Genomic DNA, 21,911 nt, shown 5'->3' with positions numbered 1-21,911 from the left:
CATGTTTTATTTCATAGTTTTGATGTCTTCACTATTATGATACAATGTAGAAAATAGTCAAAATAAAAAATAACCCTTGAATGAGTAGGTGTGTCCAAACTCTTGACTGGTACTGTGCATATAACACCTTCCTAATATTGAGTTGTCCCCCTCCACTTCTGCCCTCAGAACAGCCTCAATTGGTCGGGTTACGGACTCTTCAAGGGGACGAAAGCATTCCACAGGGATGCTGGCCCATGTTGACTCCAATGTTTCCCACAGTTGTGTCAAGTTGGCTGGATGTCCTTTGTGTGGTGGACTATTCTTGATACACACAGGAAACTTGTGTGAAGAACCAAGATGTTTTGCAGGTCTTGGCACCTACTACCATACCCCGTTCAAAAGCACTTAAATCTTTTGTCTTGCCCATACACCCTCTGACAATCCATGTCTCAAGGCTTAAAAATCCTTCTTTGACCTGTCTCCATCTACACTGATTTACAGTGGATTTAACAAGTGATATCGATAAGCGATCATTGCTTTCACCTGGTTAGTCTGTCATGGAAAGGGCAGGCGTGAATGTTTTGTATACTCTGTGTATAACTGTCACTGACTTTTACATTACACCCATTTACACACGCTTAACTCAGGTCAGAATTAGGAGCTTTGGCGTGCCAGGCTAAACTTCCCTGCCGTTTTGGTCCGGTGGCTTTCACATAAGAGCCTGAAGCGAACTGGTGCACATGTACAGATACTGTGTGTGACAGCATTCTAATCTTGCTCATTGCGGTGCTGCTGTGCAAAGTCATGTCGCTGAATACCTTTAAGGCAACAACATCTGCAAACTTAAGGGTGTGCAGACAACTAAACAGTTACAACACTCAATGCAAAAGTTCACTCAGTTCAAGTACAGCGTCACAATCGTGGAGAGAATTTAATAAAAACCAAAGCAGGGTCTAAATGTTATGGGCCAATCAAGGTTTGTTTATTTAAGAGACCGATGAGAAAATGGGGAGGGAGACATGAGGGGAAAGACAAGTTTCTTTTGACTGTATTTGACCAAATCATTCACACACACACCCTTCCCATATTATACAACCACCCACACACAGAGCCCTGCTATTCTCTGTGCTCCCCGTCCTTTTAGCTTCAGTGGTCAGCCTTGTTCAACTGACAATGACAACCCGTGAGGAGTGATGCCTCGTCTTTAGAGAACACAAAACATCATTACGACATAAAATTAGGGCAATCAAGAGCTAAACCTTACGAAAGCGTACTAAAAAAAACAAAATTGCTCATCAGTAATTGGCACAAAGATTAAGAGCAATATAGCAAGAGCGATTGAACAATTACTCCCAATGTTCCCCCCCGTGTCAAACAAATGACTCAGAAAAAGAAATACCGCCAGTGACGAACTGAATACATAAACGAATCTATAATGACAAATCAAATGATGGGCAACACTTTGTGGTGGTCCCCATTACTAATGGGATACTTCATGACTTGGGCAATGAGGTCCTTTATCTATTTCCCCAGTCATATGAACATGTGGATACCATATTTATGGCTCTGCATGCAGTTTGAAGGAAGTTACTAACTACTACAGGCGTAATCGCTAACTAGCGTTAGTTAACGAATGCTCACGAAACTACCTCTAACTTCCTTTATACTGGACACCGAGACATAAAAATGGTATCCAAGTTCATCTGACTCTGGGGAAGTAGATAAAGGGCAATTGCCAAAATCCAGAAGTATCCCTTCACATTTCGATAGAACACCACACAAGTTCAGGTATTACTCATTTCTCAGACAAATTCAACTGTAACTCATTGTACACACACAGAACACCTGCACAGGACAGAAAGCGAGGATGGGGTTTTGCGCAAACAGATTTTACGAATACACGAGAAACATCCGAGAGGGGGGCAGCACACGTAAACAAAATCTGCGGGCGCCTTAGCCTTGCAGTTCTTCACGAGCAAATAAAACAGCCTTCTTCGCCATCTGCTGCAGCAATAGCATCTGTCTGGCACTTGGACATGCAACCAAGAGCTGGCTCGCGTGTTCTGGGTGTATCGTACAGGGAAATGTGGCAGCGAATGGGGCCGTGCTAATAGTAACGTTCGTCGGTGGCTATGCATGTAGGAGAGGAATATGCGGGTCAAACCAGCAACGCTACTTATGCACAGCGGTCAGCATGCGATGCTTAAAATGCATGTTTCATCACACTCGGAGAAGCAAAAGAGTTACAGCGAGGGGAATTTAGAAGCCTGTGCTTTTCCCCCCGGACATTTTATTATCACTGAGAGTAAAGAAAAAAAAGACAAATAGGTGTTAATAGGCTCCGTTAATTCTCCATAGATCACCGGTTGCTCTTGAACATCAATAAATACATTGTGAGACGTGTGTGGGCTGTTGTTTCCTCTGGATAGCCGAGCCTGGGTTGGTTTATGCCAAGGCCAGAACTAAGGGGAGAAATGAATCAGAAAGACAAGATGGATTAAAGTTCACATTGGGAAACGCATTCAAGCAGGGCACATTGTAGAACGCTCAGATACACATGATATAGGCTATTTCTAACAAACATGCGTCTTTGACGTAGCACAAGGACTACCAGCAGCTCTATTCATGGACATCTCTATTGGCAATGTTCCACAACATGTGCCTAACTGAACGTGGGCCTAGTGAGGTGACTTCATAAAGGAAGGAAATGGACAGAGTACTATACTTACCGCTTATAGCTTCCTGGGCAAAGTACTTAACATCCATATCTGTGTCTGTGTCTAGTTTCTCCAGGACTGGTTTCACCTCTGTCTGCAGAGCACTGAGAAAAATGAAACGTTTCACACAGGGCACACATTTTCCACACACTCCCGTGCCATAATGGATTAGCTGACTGCAAGGAATTAAGGTTGGACACGGAGATCTGGGTCGTGTTCAGTAGACGCAAAACATACTGTCACAGAATAACTCAAATGAGCATCCTTACTGGACCAGTTCAAGCAAGAGCCTCATCGTTTTCATAATTTTGCGCCCGTTTTGTGCCTACTGAACACCACCCTGATGTAGACTGTGGTCAAGTCATCGGAGATGGTTGTTCAGGTAGGCCTGAACGAGATGAACGAGGGCTTTGTGGTGGACGAGGAGGACGTACTTGCTGTCAAGGACGGGGCCGATCTTCTGGAGGGACTTGGCCACATTGAAGCGCACGTTGGCCACCTGGTCGTTGGACATCTTGAGGACCACAGGCAGCATCTGCTTAGTGGTGATGTCCTGGCCACAGACCTCAGACAGAGCCTGGGGTGGATGACATGAAAACCAACAATGCATAAACAAATGATCGTTAGTCACTTGTGTCTAAGTTACTCTGGATAAGAGCGTCTGATAAATGGCTAAAATATCAGATGTAAAATAATGATAAATTACCAGAATATATGACTGGGACAGAAAGGTACCTGATAAAAAAAAGTATGATTGTTTTAGAAGTAAAATGTTGGCCAAAAATGACTTGGTTTAAATCCATCTGAAGTTTAAGGAGATCAGCCCTATACTACGAATCAGGTTAGAAGCGAGGTAACTTTGATCAATTCAGAGTTCAAATCGGGATAACTGGTCATACGAAAGTGGCTCACCTTTTAGCCAGGTACATTTCTATGGCAACGGATCCTTCAGAACTGACCTGCTCCAAGGCAGACCACTAACTCCACTTACCCTGAATGAAATGACTGAGCTGCGCGGTGAGGACCAATGAAATCAGATTCTCTCCCTTTCGCAAAGATGGGAGGGAATCATTCACTTAATTTGTGGGAGACGAATGATTACTAAATGTTTAGTGAGATGTTTTTTTTTTATATGACTAAAACACATTTCATTCAGAAAAAACAATGACAGCAAGCATAAGAAAGTTCACGCATAGTAAAAGGTTTTATATGACATAATACCATTATTTTATAGATTGGGTGGGGGGGGGGGGGGGGGGGCAAAGCAGCTGTTTCTGTATTGATAAGCACCCCAAAGTCTGCATTAACGATATGTAATAAAATATGCACTTCTAATATCCTATTTTATACCATAGCCTGCGAAATTTGCACGAGCTTCTCTTTCATGTTGATTTCGGCAAAACTCGTCACTGACTCTCCCATGGATTGATGGTTCAGCAGCAACTCAAATTGTTTGGCGTTCAACTAGCCATGTGCGACAGGCACGCAAAGTTACGAGCCTGCTTGAGATGGCGGCAGCTACATGATCAATATCCACCGTGGTAATATGACCAGCTTTATATAAAAACCTGAGTAGATCTAGCTTCCATCGTATTATACGCCTAGTGTCGGAGGGTTTGTGTGTGGTGTGAAGGTCAGGAGGACTCACGTTGATGCAGAAGAGCGTGGTCATCCTGTGCAGGTAGTTGGGGTCGTTGGCCATGCCCAGCACCTTGGGCACGATGGTGTTCTGGGCCCACTCGGCTCCAAACTTCTCCACCAGCTTCATAAGGTTACAGGTGGCTGCCTCGCGGATAGCGTAAACTGTCGAAAACACACACGCTTAGAGACATTGGCCTGTAGCACTAAATAAACTACTAGGCCTAACTCTTTTTAGTAGTAGGTGTCAAAAAAAATTAAAATAAAAAAAGTGGTCAGGATAAAGTCAGGGTTTTCCTTTACAAAACTAGAATATTAATAGAACTAAGTGGACCTATTGACTAGCGTTACTCTAATTAAATTGCGATCTAAAATGGTGTACAAAACTCAATGACACAGAGATAGACATATTCAAACTCTACACGCGAGTTGGAGGCCATGCACGCCTCCAACTCAATCATCAAGTTTGCGGACGACACTACAGTGGTAGGCTTGATTACCAACAACGACGAGACGGCCTACAGGGAGGAGGTGAGGGCCCTTGGAGTGTGGTGTCAGGAAAATAACCTCACACTCAACGTCAACAAAACAAAGGAGATGATTGTGGACTTCAGGAAACAGCAGAGGGAGCACCCCCCTATCCACATCGACGTGACAGCAGTGGAGAGGGTAGTAAGTTAAGTTCCTCGGCGTACACATCACGGACAAACGGAATTGGTCCACACACACAGACAGCGTTGTGAAGAAGGCGGAGCAGCACCTCATCAACCTCAGGAGGCTGAAGAAATTCGGCTTGTCACCAAAAGCACTCAAACTTCTACAGATGCACAATCGAGAGCATCCTGTCGGGCTGTATCACCGGCTGGTACGGCAACTGCTCCGCACACAACCGTAAGGCTCTCCAGACGGTAGTGAGGTCTGCACAACGGAAGGCCATAAAGATCATCAAGGACAACAACCACCCGGAACAGCTTCTATCTCAAGGCCATCAGACTGTTAAACAGCCATCACTAACATTGAGTGGCTGCTACCAACATACTGACTCAACTCCAGCCACTTTAATAATGGGAATTGATGTAAATGTATGTAAAAATGTATCACTAGCCACTTTAAACAATGCCACTTAATATAATGTTTACATACCCTACATTACTCATCTCATATGTATATACTGTACTCTATATCATCTACTGCATCTTGCCATCTTTATGTAATACATGTATCACTAGCCACTTTAAACAATGCCACTTAATATAATGTTTATATACCCTACATTACTCATCTCATATGTATATACTGTACTCTATACCATCTACTGCATCTTGCCTATGCCGTTCTGTACCATCACTCATTCATATATCTTTATGTACATATTCTTTATCCCTTTACACTTGTGTGTATAAGGTAGTAGTTGTGGAATTGTTAGGTTAGAATACTCGTTGGTTATTACTGCATTGTCGGAACTAGAAGCACAAGCATTTCGCTACACTCGCATTAACATCTGCTAACCATGTGTATGTGACAAATAAAACTTGATTTGATTTGGATTTGATTTGAGTACACTACTCAGGAAAAACCTGAGTACCCGGCGCTTGAAAACATTGCTAGGATTCTTGGTTCTTTTGAGCGCTTTTCTAGCCATTTGGCAGCCATCTTTGGACTATTGTCAGTTTGTTTGCCAAATAACAAATGAATAACATGGAAAATCTCCCATTTGCATGGAAAACATGTCCATCAGTAATCATGGCTAGAGAGGCTAGTGACTGCAGAACTGCTCTAAACACTCAATTGTGCCCAGAATACAGTGACATAACATCTGGGTACACAAAAGCCTGATTACCTGATATTCAATACTAGCTTATAAACAGAGCTAGGGAGACCAGTGGGCCTGGGTAAAACACATTTCTAACCCACTGACAAACCTGGCCCTTTGGCTCCTAATACAGCCATAAAGAGACTGCTAGAGAGCCTAGCTGGGGCTAGAAGAGCATTGCCATTGGTCTGTGGACCCAAGGCTTTGGCGCTACAATGAGATATTAAAACCTGTGCGTGACACTGGCCATGTCAGAAATCTGTCTGGGGAACTTCTTACTAAAACTGCGTACCGTGTACTAATCATGCAACTTTGAACGTACTGTTGAGTATAAATGTATGCAGTAAGCCACAAACTAGGCACACCCATCCTGAGAATGTCATCCAATGCTTAATTGCGCCGTTTCCCACAACTCTTTCATTTTGGTACAGCCCATCCTCTTATCAGCTGTTGTCAAACAAGTGGGTTTGAAAAGACGCTTCTCTTCCTTAATGTGCAGCGAATTCTACTAGATGAAGCCAAAATGAGGACATCCTGGCATTTAAAAGCAACATCTTTATTGTTGAGATGTCATATAAACTTCCTTCACTGAACAAAAATATAAAACGCAACACGTAAAGTGTTGGTCCCATGTTTCATGAGCTGAAATAGATCCAACATTTTCCAAACACACACAAAGCTTATTCTTCAATTTTGCGCACAAATTTGTTTGCATCCCAGTTAGTGAGCATTTCTCCATTGCCAAGATAATCCATCCACCTGGCAGGTGAAGCAATAATATCTGTAATATCCTATACTTCACGGAGTCGTGGCTGAACGACGACATTATCAACATACAGCTGGCTGGTTATACGCTGTATCAGCAGGATAGAACAGCATCGTCTCGTAAGACAGGGGGGTGGACTATGCATATTTGTAAACAGCTGGTGCATGATGTCTAAGGAAGTTCAGGTTATGCTCACCTGAGGTAGAGTATTGCTTAATAAGCTGTAGACCACACAATCTACCTACAGAGTTTATCTGGATTTTTCGTAGGAGTCTACATACCGCCACAGTCCTATGCTGGCACTAAGACCGCACTCAATGAGCTGTATTCCGTCATAAGCAAACAGGAAATACTCATCCAGAGGCGGCGCTCCCAGTGGCCGGGGACTTTAATGCAGGGAAACTTAAAGGCGTTTTACCAAATTTCTAACAGCATGTTAAATGTGCAACCAGAGGGGGGGACTTATTTATTTTTTAATTAAAAAACAAACTCTAGACCACCTTTACAGACGCATGTAAAGCGATCCTCGCCCTCCATTTGGCAAATGTGACAATTCTACCCTCCTGATTCCTGCTTACAAGCAAAAATGAAAGCAGGAAGCACCAGTGACTCGATTAATAAAAAAGGGGTCAGATGAAGCAGATGCTAAACTACAGGACTGCTTTGCTAGCACAGACTTGAATATGTTCCGGGATTCTTCCGATGGCATTGAGGAGTACGCCACATCAATAAGTGCGTTGATGACGTTGTCCGCACAGGGACTGTACGTACATACCCCAACCAGAAGGGATGGATTACAGGCAACATCCGCACTGAACTAAAGGCCAGAGCTGCCGCTTTCAAGGAGCGGGACTCTAACCTGGAAGCTTATAAGAAATCCCACTATGCCCTCCGACAAACCATCAACCAAGGAAAACCATCAATACAGAACTAAGACCGAATCGTACTACCCCGGCTCCGACGCTCGTCGGATGTGGCAGGGCTTGCAAGCCATTACAGAGTACAAAGGGAAGCACAGCCGAGAGCTGCCCAGTGACACGAGCATACCAGACGAGCTAAACTACTTCTATGCTCGCTTTGAGGCAAATAACACTGAAACATGCATGAGAGCACCAACTGTTCATGATGATTGATCACGCTCTCCGCAGCCGATGTGAGTAAGACCTTTATACAGTTCAACATTTACAAGGTCGCAGGGCCAGACAGATTACCAGGACGTGTACTGCGAGCATGTGCTGACCAACTGGCAACTGTCTTCACTGACATTTTCAACCTCTCCCCGTCTGAGTCTAATACCAACATGTTTAAAGCAGACCACCATATTCCCTGTGCCCAAGAACACTAAGGCAACCTGCCTAAATGACTACCGACCCGTAGCACTCACATCTGTAACCATGAAGTGCTTAAAAGGCTGGTCATGGCTCACATCAACACCATTATCCCAGAAACCCTAGAACCACTCCAATTTGCATACCACCCTAACCGATCCACAGACGATGCAATCTCTATTACACCCCACACTGCCTTCTCTCACCTGGACAAAAAGGAACACCTATGTGAGAATGCTATTCATTGACAACAGCTCAGCGTTCCACACCATAGTGCCCTCAAAGCTCATCAATAAGCTAAGGACCCTGGGACTAAACACCTCCCTCTGCAACTGGATCCTGCACTTCCTGACAGGCCGCCCCAGGTGGTAAAGGTAGGTGACAACACATCTGCCACGCTGATCCTCAACACGGAGGCCCCTCAGGGGTGCGTGCTCAGTCCCCTCCTGGACTCCCTGTTCACTCATGACTGCCTGGCCTGGCACGACTCCAACGCCATCATTAAGTTCGCCAATGACAACAGTGGTAGGCCTGATCACCGACAACAAAAAGACAGCCTATAGGGAGGGGGTCAGAGACCTGGCCGTGTGGTGCCAGGACAACAACCTCTCCCTCAACGTGATCAAGACGAAGGAGATGATTGTGGACTACATGAAAAGGAGGACAGAGTACGCCCCATTCTCATTGACGGGGCTGTAGTGGAGCAGATTGAGAGTGTCAAGTTCCTTGGCGTCCACATCACCAACAAACTAGATTGGTCCAAACACACCAAAACATTTGTGAGGGCAAGACAAAACCTATTCCCCCTCAGGAGACTGAAAAGATTTGGCATGGGTTCTCAGATCCTCAAAAGGTTCTACAGCTGCACCATCGAGAGCATCCTGACCGGTTGTATCACCGCCTGGTATGGCAACTGCTCGGCCTCTGACTGCAAGGCACTACAGATGGCAGTGCGTACATCCCAGTACATCACTGGGGCAAAGCTTCCTGCCATCCAGGACCTCCATACCAGGCGGTGTCAGAGGAAGGCCCTAAAAACGGTCAAAGATTCCAGCCACCCTAGTCATAGACTGTTCTCTCTGCTACTGCACGGAAAGCGGTACCGGAGCCCCAAGTCTAGGTCCAAGAGGATTCTAAACAGCTTCTACCCCCAAGCCATAAGACTCCTGAACATCTAATCAAATAGCTACACAGACTATTTGATGCTACTCTCTTATCTATGCATAGTCAGTCTAAAAACTCTACCTGCATTGACTCTGTCCGGTACCCCCTGTATATAGTCTCGCTATTGTTATTTTACTGCTGCTCTTTAACTACTTGTCACTTTTATTTCTTATTCTTATGTTTTAAACTGCATTGTTGGTTAGGGGCTTGTAAGTAAGCATTTCACTAAGGTGTAGCTACACCTGTTGTATTCAGCACATGTGACTACAATTTGATTAAACAGCATGATCATTACACAGGTGCAGCTTGTGCTGGGGACAATAAAAGGCCACTAAAACATGCAGTTGTCTCACAATGCCACAGATGTCTCAAGTTGAGAGAAGTTGTGCGATTGGCATGCTAACTGCAGGGATGTCCACCAGAGCTGTTGCCAGATAATTAATTTCTCTACCATAAGCCGCCTCCAGCGTCATTTTAGAGAATTTGGCAGTACGCCCACCTGGCCTCACAAACGCTGACCACGCAAGCACAGGACCTCCACCTAATAAGGCCCTTTTGAGGGCCTTATTCTGATTGGCTGGGCCTGGCTCCCAAGTGAGTTGGCCTATGCTCTCCCAGGACCACATGGCTGCGTCCCTGCCCAGTCATGTGAAATCCATAGATTGGGGCCTAATGAATTTTTCAATTGACTGATTTCCTTATATGAACTGTAACTCCGTAAAATTGTTGAAATTGGTGCACTTATATTTTTGTTCAGTATATTTAGCCTACTATTTAAAATGCAAGTACAGGTATTTGGACTGTGTCTGACAAATGTATAGGGAATGTTCAACTATTGACCCGTCTGCATCCTGTTTCTTCTATTCTACAGCCATGATGGTTGTCCGTAAAGCCAGAAGGGAAATGGGGGATGTGGTGATGTAAGGTAGATTGCGTTATGCATAGCGGAGAAAATGCCTCTTGACACTGACCATGGGTCAGTTTTGCATTTAGGAAGTTAGGATTGGGGAAGGGAATCCTGATCCTAGATCTGTAGCTTGGGAAAACTGTTGACCAGAGCTAAAGTCTTCCATGCGAGAAAATAAAGCAGGTTTTCTGAGGACAAACAGAACCTAGTCTAAACACTGAGGACAGCTCTCAGAAGACATTTATTTCTAAACAGGATTACTAAAGATGCACTCGAGCGATAGGCCAAAAACAGATTCAATCTTGCTGTTCAAGGCTTTATAGACTGGTTGGCTGACAATGTCACGAATATGATGAGCGCATCGATTTGGCCGGAAGGTGTGAGTTATGATTGAATGGTCAGATAGTTTGTAACAATAACAAGAAGCTGCCAAGTGGAGAATCACAGGTGGCTCGTTGATAGCGTGTGTTGTTTTGACTGATGTTTTTCAGTGCATCCCCTATACAGTGATCCCTCGCCACTTCGCGGTTCACTTATCGCGGATTCGCTATTTCGCGGATTTTCATAATGCATTTTTTTTTTTTTTTTGGTGCATTGTGCTCTGCATTCTGATTCGCTAAAAACTCACTCCCGCTTCTTGTATCAAAACATGCTACGAATTGTGCTATCATTTTGTCGTCTCGTGCAGTTATGTGTACGTACATAAAACAGCTTGGCAAATTTACATTAAGTTGGCCAAATTATCTTGTAATTTCGAACATCTCCTAAACCCATAATGTCGACGAAACGGCCTACACGTGAGTCACTGTATTTGTATACATGTAATAGTTGCTAATTGTAAAAAAAATAAAAGTTTTCTATTTCGCGGATTTCACTTATCGCGGGTCATTTTCGGAACGTAACCCCCGCGATAAACGAGGGATTACTGTAATCAAATTGGCACTCATTTCAAGCAGCCCCCATGGTTTAACACCCCCCGCCCCCTCCATATTTGCCAGTTACTCACAGATAAAGTGCACTCGGGAAAGTATTCAGACCCCCCAAATAATTAAAGGGCAGCAGTAAAATAACAATAGCGAGGCTATATACAGGAGGTACCGGTACAGAGTCAATGTGAGGGGGCACCGGTTAGTCGAGGTAATTGGGGTAAAATGCACATGTAGGTAGAGTTATTAAAGTGATTATGCATAGATAATAACAGAGTAGCATCAGCGTAGAGGGGGGGGGGGGGGGGGGGGGCACTGCAAATAGTCTGGGTAGCCATTTGATTAGATGTTCAGGAGTCTTATGGCTTGGGGGTAGAAGCTTTTTAGAATCCTCTTGGACATAGACTTGGCGCTCCGGTACCGCTTGCCGTGCGGTAGCACAACATTGAATTGAACTTGCTCAGCTAGAGAGGAGAGGGCAGGAGAGAAATGAAGGAGAGCGCATTTCCTGGCCTCTCCCAGTCCAAGTCACTGGGTTCTTATCAGACCTTTGTCATTGGCACAGCCATGAGGCTGAGAGCTGCAGCCTGACACGTCTCCTCCTCCCCCCCAAACCACAGAGGATGCGGGGGAGGAGGGAAGCTGGAGAAGAACTGCTAGCTTAGACAGCAGCATAGGACATGATCCGTCTGGGACGTGATCCACCTCTGTCCAATGTTGGTGTCCTTCTACTCCCACTGACTTATCTCAGGGTGTGGACACCGACGTCAAATGCATTGAACAGAGAGTGGTGTGTATTAGGGGGAGGGGTTCTTACCGTGGTCAATGAGCCATGCCATGCAGAGGGTGTTCAGCTTCTCGTCGAAGAACTCCACTCCCTGGGGTAGAGAGATTAGAAGAGAATATATTTCCAAACAATTTTCTAATAAAATCCAAACAAATAACATCCAAACATTACAGTGGAAGCCACACTATTACTGAATAGTAATTGAGGGTATGCCACTTTCTACATAGAAATCACTAATAAAGCTAGCTGAATGACTTACACATTGCATAGCCATTTTTTTAATATTTTTTTTTACAAATGATATTGGTGACCAGCACTTGCCCACCATGACCTACAGAACACACTCATGGCAAATTTGATCAAAAGTAGTGCACTATGTAGGGAGTAGGGTGCAAGGGCTCTGGTCACAAGCAGAGCACTATGTAGGGAATAGGGTGCCGTTTGGGGACGCAGGCGAGGACTCACCAGCTGTCCGGCCAACAGGGGCATGTACTCGATGATGGCCAGGCGGACCCTCCACTTGGCGTCCTCGGCCAGCTCCACGATAGCAGGCAGCAGCGACTGGGAGAGCTGGCGGATGCCGATCACCTCGTTGACACAGTCCAGGTTGGAGATGATGTTGAGGCGCACCTCGGGGCACTGCAGGGAGAAAGAGGGGGATGGAGGAAAAAGAGCAAGAAAGAGAGGGAGAGAGCAGTGAGAGGGATCTCTTGTATAAGTCGCTGGGGATAATTACATTAGGGAACATGACATATGTCCTTCAAGAATGAAAGCCATTTTATTTCAAGTGTTCTTAAGTGGCAAAAATCTTTGCGACAGAAAATCTGAGCTATTGCTTATGCTTCCCCGTCTGCTTGTAATGACGCCTTTCTTGGCTCCAATCGCAACATGACATTAGCAACAACGGCTAAAAGAATTGCCAAAGACATTCCGCTCGTTCCCAACTCATGCTGCCAGTCCCAGGCACTTGATTCTTAGCCTCCGAATGTGCAGACAAATTTCACATCAAGCTTTTTGTGAACCAAATAGGATACGACAGAGTTGGCAGCCAGCTGAGGGACAGTACAAAATCCAATAACTAAATATTTGGAGTAGAAATATTGAAGAAAACAGATTATTTTTATATCCGTGAGTCATTCAGGCTGTTTTGCACCTCAGTTGTCCGTTTTGACTGTAATCCTTTATGACACAAACCCTGTCAACTCAGCGTTGGCTGCAAGGCAAACTAGAACATCTTTTAATAGTAAGGCTGCCATAGATGACAGCCAATCGTGTCTGTGTATTTGTGCACCTTTATTTTTTTTGCAGGGCAGTTTGCGTCATCTGCCCAAACCTTTCCACTCCAGTATCAATAAGCCACCAGAAACACAGTGCCTTACATATATACCCCTTGACTTTTTCCATAGTTACATTACAGCCGTATTCTAAAATGGATTAAATTAATAAAAATCCTCAATCTACACACAATACCCCATAACGACAAAGCGAAAACAGGCTAGAAATCTTTAAAAATGTCAAAAGAAAAAACAGAAATACCTTATTTACATAAGCATTCATGTAAATGCTTTGCTATGAGACATTAAATTTGCCTTTGCTATGAGACTTGAAATTGTGCTCAGATGCATCCAGTTTCCATTGATCATCCTTGATTGGAGTCCACCTGTGCCAAATTCAATTAATTGAACATGATTTGGAAAGGCACACACGTGTCTATATAAAAGGTTCCAGAGTTGACAGTGCATGTCAGAGCAAAAACCAAGCCATGAGGTTGAAACTGCCTCCCCCCATAGAGCTCCAATACATTTAGAAAAAAATATCTGCAGCATTGAAGGTCCCAAAGAACACAGTGGCCTCCACCATTCTTAAACGGAAGTTTGGAACCACCAAGACTCTTCCTAGAGCTGGCCACCTGGGCAAATTGAGCAATCGGGGGAGAAGGTTCTTGGTCAGGGAGGTGACCAAGAACCCGATTGTCACTGACAGAGCTTTAGCATTACTCTGTGGAGATGGGACAACCTTCCAGAAGGACAACCATCTCTGCAACACTCCACCAAATCAGACCTTGATGGTAGTGGCCAGACGGAAGCCACTCTTCAGTAAAAGGCACATGACAGCCTACTTGGAGTTTGCCAAAAGGCACCTAAATACTCAGACCATGAGAAACAAGATTCTATGGTTTGATGAAACCAAGAATAAACTCTTTGGCTTGAATGCCAAGCGTCACGCCTGGAAGAAACCTGGCACCATGTCTACGGTGAAGCATGGTGGTGGCAGCAGGGACTGGGAGAATAGTCAGGATCGAGGAAAAGATGAACGGAGCAAAGTACAGAGATCCTTGACGAAAACCTGCACCAGAGCACTCAAGACCTCCAAACGGGGTGAAGGTTCACCTTCCAAGAGGACAATGACCCTAAGCACACAGCCAAGACAAAGCAGGAGTGACTTTGGGACAAGTCTCTGATTGTCCTTGAATGGCCCAGCCAGAGCCCAGACTTGACCCTGATCTAACATCTCTGAAGAGACCTGAAAATAGCTGTGCAGCGACGCTCCCCATCCAACCTGACAGAGCTTGAGGGGATCTGCAGAGAAGAATGGGAGAAACTCCCTAAATACAGGTGTGTCAAGCTAGTAGCATCATACCCAAGAAGACTTGAGGCTGTAATCGCTGCCAAAGGTGCTTCAAACTAGTGAATAAAGGGTCTGAATACTTACGTAAATGTGAACAGTGTTTTAATTTGAATATATTTGGAAACATTACTAAAAAACTTTTTGCTTTGTCATTATGGGGTATTGTGTGTAGATTGATGAGAAAAACAAACAACTTAATCAATTTTAGAATAAGGCTGCAACGTAACAAGCTGCGGAAAAGGCCAAGGGGTCTGAATACTTTCCAAAGGAACTGTATGTAAATGTAGTCGGCTAGCTCCCTAGTCTTACGTCATCTGGATTTTGGCTGCGATACAGGCCACAGTTAGGAAGGATATGTCAGAATGAAACCACACAGAATGAAAACCTCAAACAGCCTACCACCACTACAACAACTGTCACCAGGAAAAAGATTCAAACCCTATCATCCCTTGGTTTATACTCCGGTATGGAGCCAGCCAGGTACATCTGATCCTGAACAAGGCCAATAGCATTAGGGGATATTAAGAGGGTGATCAGATCAGACTCCAAGTCCAACCAGTCCCTACCAGTTCCAGCCTATTTTCTGCCATTTGGTGCCTAATGAATAGAACGAATAGGAGAAGTAGTGACTGGTGTTTACCTCGTCCTTGAGCTGGGCCAGGAACAGAGGCAGCAGGTGCTCCACTGTGTTGTCTTTGCCCAGGATGGTGGACAGGCCCATGATGACAGAGGCCAGGGCAGACTTCACATGCTGGTTGGTGTCAGACACCAGTTCCTGTCAAGGGAGAGAAAGAGTCAGACATTTCAGTGGACAGGGACAGCAAATCAAGTATTTTCAAATAGGGCAATATATTACTGCTACCTTGATATTTCCCTCAGGAGAAAAGTGGCATCGGGGGAAAAAGTTAGAAAAGCACTATGACAATGTTCCTCAAGAGGCGTATAAAGTCAACATCCTGCCCATAGAATACGGTGCCGTTGTGGACAAGGTAAGTGCAAACTAGCCTCTGTGTTGAAATGAATCATCTGTTTACGCAAGCTGACCCAGCGCTGTGAAGCGTACTGTGCTCTACAGACCAGGCATTTACACTGTATACACACACAAAACTGCTGTGTGTGGACACCCCTTCAAAATTAGTGGATTTGGCCATTTCAGCCACACCCGTTGCTGACAGGTGTATAAAATCAACCACACAGCCATGCAGTCTCCATAGACAAACACTAACAGTAGAATGGCCCGACTGAAGAGCTCAGTGACTTTCAACGTGGCACCGTCACAGGATTCCACCTTTCCAGCCAGTCTATTCGTCAAATGTCTGCCCTACTTGAGCTGCCCGGTCAACCGTAAGTGCTGTTATTGTGAAGTGGAAATGTCTAGGAACAACAGCTCAGCCAAAGTGGTAGGCCACACAAGCTCACAGAATGGGACTGCAGAGTGCTGAAGCTCATAAAAATGGTCTGTCCTCGGTTGCAACACTCACTACAGAGTTGCAAACTGCCTCTGTTCGTCGGGAGCTTCATGAAATGGGTTTCCATGGCCGAGCAGCCACACACAAGCCTAAGCCCACCATACGCAAAGCCAAGCATCGGCGTGGAGTGGTGTAAAGCTCTCCGCTATTGGACTCTGGAGCAGTGGAAACTCGTTCTCTGGAGTGATGAATTAAGCTTCACCATCTGGCAGTCCGATGTCTGGTTTTGGAGGATGCCAAGAGAACGCTACCTGCCCAAATGCACAGTGCCAACTGTAAAGTTTGGTGGAGGAGGAACAATGGTTTAGGGCTGTTTCATGGTTCGGGCTAGGCACATTAGTTCTAGTGAAGGGAAAGCTTAACGCTACAGCATTCTGTGCCTCCAACTTTGTGGCAACAGTTTGGGGAAGGCCCTTGCCTGTTTCAGCATGACAATGCCCCTGTGTACAAGGCCAGGCCCATACAGAAATGGTTTGTCTAGATCAGTGTGGAAGAACTTGACTAGCCTGCACAGAGCACAGAGCCCTGACCTCAACCCCATCAAACACCTTTGGGATTAATTGTAACCACGACCGCGAGCCAGGCATAATCGCACAATATCAGTGCCCAACCTCACTAATGCTGAATAAAAGCTGAATAAAAGCAAGTCCCCACAGCAGGTGTTCCAACACCTAGTGGAAAGCCTTCCCAGAAGAGTGGAGGCGGTTATAGCAGCAAAGGGGAGAGGGCAACTTCATATTAATGCCCATGATTTTAGAATGAGATATTTGACGAGCAGTGTCCATATACTTTTGGTCATTTAGTGTTTTTCCGCAGGTTCTTATTTTCTCAATTGCGTTAATGAAAACAGTTTGTCATTTATCCGACATGGGTTAATAGCTGCACCTAGCTCATATACTGTATTTCAGTCATATTTGGACCAGCTTTAATTAACATAGATAATAAGGACTTGGGATTTGACTAAAGATGGTATAGGCTAAAATTGTACTTTTGTATTTTGTGCTGGAGTTGTTCCTAGAAGAGCTGTTATTTCCCAAAAATATATATTTCCTAAACAAAAGGGATGTCATTTAAACTCAGGAACCAACCAGTGCGTTCCAACACAGACAGTGAATAGGAATTTTGTGGTGATTTGGTAGACATTTGAAATACAACATTGCCCCCTGCTGTCCAAAGGCTATACTGAGCTCAAGTCCTCATCTCTTCACAATCCCTCAACATACAACGCATAATATCCTCCCAGTTCACATATAGAAAGTACAGTCAAAAACAGGTTAATCAGTTTAACACAGAAAATGATTTGTGGGTGTCTAAAAATATCCACTGCCTGCGCATTTGCACTTCTGAACAAGATAATTTGCTTAACTCCGTGTTATTGTCGAGACTTCAGAACACATGTTCGCCTATTTTTTTTTAAATATAAATGCTTTTTTAATTGCCCCTTCGTAAGTCATGGGTGCTAGGAGTTACTTCCATCAAGTGAGAAATTGACAGGTCAAAGAAACCAGGACAAGCTAGCAGAATAAAAGAGGGATAAAAAGTGAACCGTGGCTGTTTTTTTTTATATACCTTGACACAGGGCAGAATGTGAGTCATGATAATGGTCTCTCTGCTGTCTTCTGGAAGGTTCTCGCAGAACTCTGAGGAAAGAAATGGGGTTTATAAATACTGTGGTCTATTAGACGTTAAAAGCTTCTCATTCAAACAGTTATTTCTAATTTCGACAGAGGCTTTCTTTGACTGGCGGATATAGTCCATACACTCACCCTTGACCTTGTTGGCAGCGGCGGCTCGGACCTCAGCCTCGCAGTCCTTCAGCAGATTCTGGAAGGCTGGGACCAGGTCGTTCTTGGTGATCTCTGGGCCCACCGCTTTCTGGAGCTGTGGAATCAGTGACATGGCAATTAACATCCACCACTAAACCTTTGTGTGAGACTCCATGACCAACACACTCAACTGATGGGATTCGGGTTGGGAACACATAGGCTACAAAGTCCATGGTGGCAAGGGGGAAAGTGCACAAAACTATTTGCCATTGCCAGCCCTAAATCTGTGTGGAAGTATCCTGCAAACTGTTAAATTGGATGAGGGAACTTCTAATCCTACCACAGACTATAGACATAGCTATTAACATCCAGCAGACATCTCCATCTACAGCTCTGACATGATCCCACCTTCAAACCTTGCTCTGAGATTTGCTGATCAACACACTAAACTAATGGGATTTCAGGTCAGGAACACAGGCTACCAAAGACCATGGTGGTGAGGGGGAAAGTGGTAGAAAACCTTTCAGTAAGTGTGGTGCACAAAAAATGTGTGAGAGGTATCCTGAAAGCTTTTACATTGACTGAACTTCTACAACATAATATTGAACAGTGGCAATATGTCCCATTTTACACTAAAATGACAACAGAAGGTCATATGGGTTAGCAATCAATGTGTTAGTGTAATGAAGTTAAGCGGCAATGAGGACATTAAGAATGTTCTACACTGGGGGGGGGACTAAGAACATTACAGGCCCCCATAACTGTCCTGCTATCCATGTCCACACTACTTTCCACTTGCAGCATTGTATTACTTAAGTTCAATACAGTAAAGCAACGGAAAATATAAACGCCTAGACTAAAATGACAGCAAAAATAATGCAAATACTTCTGACAAATTAGAAAATTCTTTCAAAACGCACCTTTTCTTTCTACAAATGGGCATACTAAAAACTACTAAAATAACAATTTCAAAGTGAACACTTGTGAAGCATTGAATGTCGTCCCCCATTGCTTCCGTTCCAGGTTGGGTAAAGCAGCAAATATTTTCGAGGCATTATGGCTACATGGCGCATATCAATGTTTCCACATGCTCACCTCAGAAAACTTGTCAGCCACCATGTAGCGGACCCTCCAGGACTTGTCCTCAGCGGCCTGGCGCAGGGTGGGCATCACCAGCGTCTCCAGGTCCTCCTGGGGCAGCAGCGTGGCGATGCTCACACAGGCTTCCACAGCCAGCAGGCGCACTGAGTCCTACAGGCAGGGGGACAATGGGATTATTTCTCATTCTGTGCCAATTTAATAAAATGGTGTAACTGCGGAGGCGTTGGGGTTAACAATAGCTAGACTCAGTTGAGTCCCAGGTGGGGCTACCTACTGAATTCGCTGAAATATTCATCCATCCCCATTCAAAAACAGCTAATATGTATGGCCATGTTATTTCTACTGGCCAGTCATTTTAGGAATTGTGTGGTAGAACTCCAGGCACTTCCCACCGCAATGACACAGAACGTCCCGTGCGCTTGTAGAGTACATGTATGTACCTGCTCATCAGAGGCCAGTGCGGTGAAGAGGGAGATGATGTCACTCTTGACATAGTCCAGCTCCAGAACCTTGGCAAATTCCCCAAGCTTGGAGGCTGCGGCACGGCGCACCATGGGAGTGTCATCTGAGCACAGAGTGCGGAAATGCCTGTGGAGAGAACATGCCACCCACCATCAGACCATAACTCCATTGTATCTCCTCTACAGAAAAAGAGTAGCTAAACATCCCGATCTGATTGACTTGGGACTGGAAGGCTAGTATGTGTGACTGCAGGAGATGGGGGCATGGGGACTCCTGATATGAGACAAAGTAATGTCCGCAATTCTAATATTATGCTCCTAGTGATTATTGGGGGACACACATAACAGACCATATTTCAATCGCTAATCAGGCCTAGCTATAGCTCTCCTGATATAGCTACTCACTGGCGAATTTCAGCCTTGACGGTGCTGGACACGCGGGGGTAGCAGACGCTGAACAAGCCACAGGCAGAGGTGCGGGAGGTGAACCAGTCACCACTGGCCAGCCTCTTCACCAGGGGCTCAAAGTGCACCTCCAGGTCCACAGGAGAGTGCTCCTGGGAGATCTTACGCAGAGACTCTACCGCCTTGTCTCGCACAACCGTTTCCTCCACGGTAGCCAGGCTCTCCAGCGGCGGCTGCGGAGAAAGACACAGGGACATAAGAATGTGTATGTAGCATAGCTGACTGGATATGTTGAGATAGGTGTATATGCATGGGTTAACTCTGTAAAATTGTGTTGTAAGGTCTATATGTTGAATATCTGTATGCATCTTATATGCTCAATGACAAATGTTGTTATTAACAGATACGTACCAGCAGACAGTGAACATATTCAGGGCCTCCCACCAGCATGGTGAAGTTGCCCAGCTGCTCAGCCAAGGCAAGAAGCACCTCATCCTCATCATAGATGGTGTCTACAAGAGGTCAGGTGTTAAACATAATTGAAAGAGTGGGGGCACGGGGGATTGGCATGACAACACAATTAGATAGATGAATTCTACATCCTATCTCAGAACAATTTCCAGCAAAGTGCCAATGTTAATGCTGGTTGTGCAATGTCCCTGTGAATCTCTTTAAAGAGTGTTGACTCAGAATTATTGGCCTTTCACACGTCTTGACTCATGATGATGGCTGTAACTGGGGACTTAAGGTGAGGACATACCTGTGAGGAAGGGGAGGAGTTCAGTGCGGGTCCTCTCCACTCCAAGGGCCAATGCGATGGTAGACAGCTTTTTGATACTGTTCAGTCGCAGCTTGGAAAGTAAACAATGCCAGATGATGTTATTACATGAAACTTACAAGAGATGCCACCATTAGCCATAAAAAGATTATTCACATTTCAGTGAGGCCAACTATGAAGACTATTTCAGATATGAGCATTTCAGAGAAGAGAAATGTATTCCCTTTTAGGTGCCTTCCTACAAACATAACTTTTTTCTAGAGTATAGATAATGTGTGTGTTTTGTAATGCTTTCAGACACCAAAGTAAGATGCAGATATATTACATAACCAAACATGTCAGTAGTTACCTAACTAACGTTAATTAGTTAGTTACAACATGAAAATAATGATCATCTCACTACCATTACCAGGGTGGAGCTGGATGACTGTTGGGTACATGAAGGAAGGAAGCTATGTAGTTAGCAGCTATATATGAGCTTGCTAATCGGCATACAGTAACGTTGTGTGCATTTTAATACTTCAATAACAAACAAGTAGCTAGGTTAATTTACAAGTTAACATGCGAATTGGAGCTAGATAGCTAACGTTAATTAGTTCGTTCGCTGTTAACTAACGTTAACTTACTGACTGTAGCATAGATAGCCTGGCACACTAGCTAGCTAAACAAGTGACCCAGTAGTAACTAGCTAACGTTAGCTAGCACCAGTTACTTTTACACACACCGCAAATAACTAGTTAGTTAACTAGCTATACATTTTTGACAGTAACTAAATACGACATGCAGTTATTCCGTTTGATATTTATCACACCATGTAACACGCTTATAGCCAGCTAACGTTAGCCAGACTGGGTGCGCCGGGCTGAGATTTCATGAACAGGCCAAGAGGCCTAACGTTAGCTAACGATCCTTTTTGAAATCAGACATGTTTAAGTAAAATAAATACCACCAATATAATATCCCAAACAAACGTCTTGTGATCAGAGCATCGGTGATTACCTGCACATCCTCATTACGAAGCTCGTCAATGAGCACCGCGATGGGGTAGAGAGAATCGTCTCCATCAGCTCCTGCCATTTTGGATTTATGTTGCATTAAGCGAAAAGCGATTCACTACGGGGTTTCTTATAAACAACCACCACCAGGGGCCTCCTTTCTCCACGGACTTGTATCGTCGTCACAAGTTACCACAGTTACAAATTCATAAACCCCGCCTATTTCTTTTTTATTTTACTAGGCAAGTTTCTACCATTCCTCTTCTTAAAATTTTAAACC

General features: G+C 44.6%; 1 protein-coding gene across 1 annotated transcript; it reads right to left on the bottom strand.

Moving 5' to 3' along the window:
• Positions 1-936: 936 nt before the first annotated feature.
• Positions 937-21,775, bottom strand: ppp2r1bb (protein phosphatase 2, regulatory subunit A, beta b). The gene is made up of 15 exons (XM_071356555.1): positions 21,636-21,775; positions 20,619-20,709; positions 20,270-20,370; positions 19,859-20,091; positions 19,433-19,580; positions 18,987-19,142; positions 17,892-18,006; positions 17,695-17,765; positions 15,297-15,431; positions 12,494-12,667; positions 12,059-12,119; positions 4,348-4,502; positions 3,134-3,276; positions 2,712-2,803; positions 937-2,444 (listed from the first exon to the last, which is right to left on the bottom strand). The coding sequence occupies exons 1-15, from the start codon at positions 21,729-21,731 to the stop codon at positions 2,428-2,430; spliced, it is 1,788 nt and encodes a 595-aa protein (XP_071212656.1). The 5' UTR covers positions 21,732-21,775; the 3' UTR covers positions 937-2,427.
• Positions 21,776-21,911: the final 136 nt, after the last annotated feature.

The sequence above is a fragment of the Salvelinus alpinus genome, chromosome 21 (genome assembly GCF_045679555.1).
Source record: "Salvelinus alpinus chromosome 21, SLU_Salpinus.1, whole genome shotgun sequence".
In the NCBI taxonomy this organism is placed as follows: domain Eukaryota; kingdom Metazoa; phylum Chordata; class Actinopteri; order Salmoniformes; family Salmonidae; genus Salvelinus; species Salvelinus alpinus.
This window is presented reverse-complemented; position numbering and strand designations above follow the sequence as displayed.

Coding starts and splice junctions, on each gene's coding strand:
- ppp2r1bb (XM_071356555.1), bottom strand. CDS start 21,731: ATGCAACATAAATCCAAAATGGCAGGAGCTGATGGAGACGATTCTCTC. Junction 20,092..20,269: donor AATATGTTCACTGTCTGCTG/GTACGTATCTGT, acceptor CTTTCTCCGCAG/CCGCCGCTGGAGAGCCTGGC. Junction 4,503..12,058: donor GGCATGGCTCATTGACCACG/GTAAGAACCCCT, acceptor TGTTTTCGACAG/TTTACGCTATCCGCGAGGCA.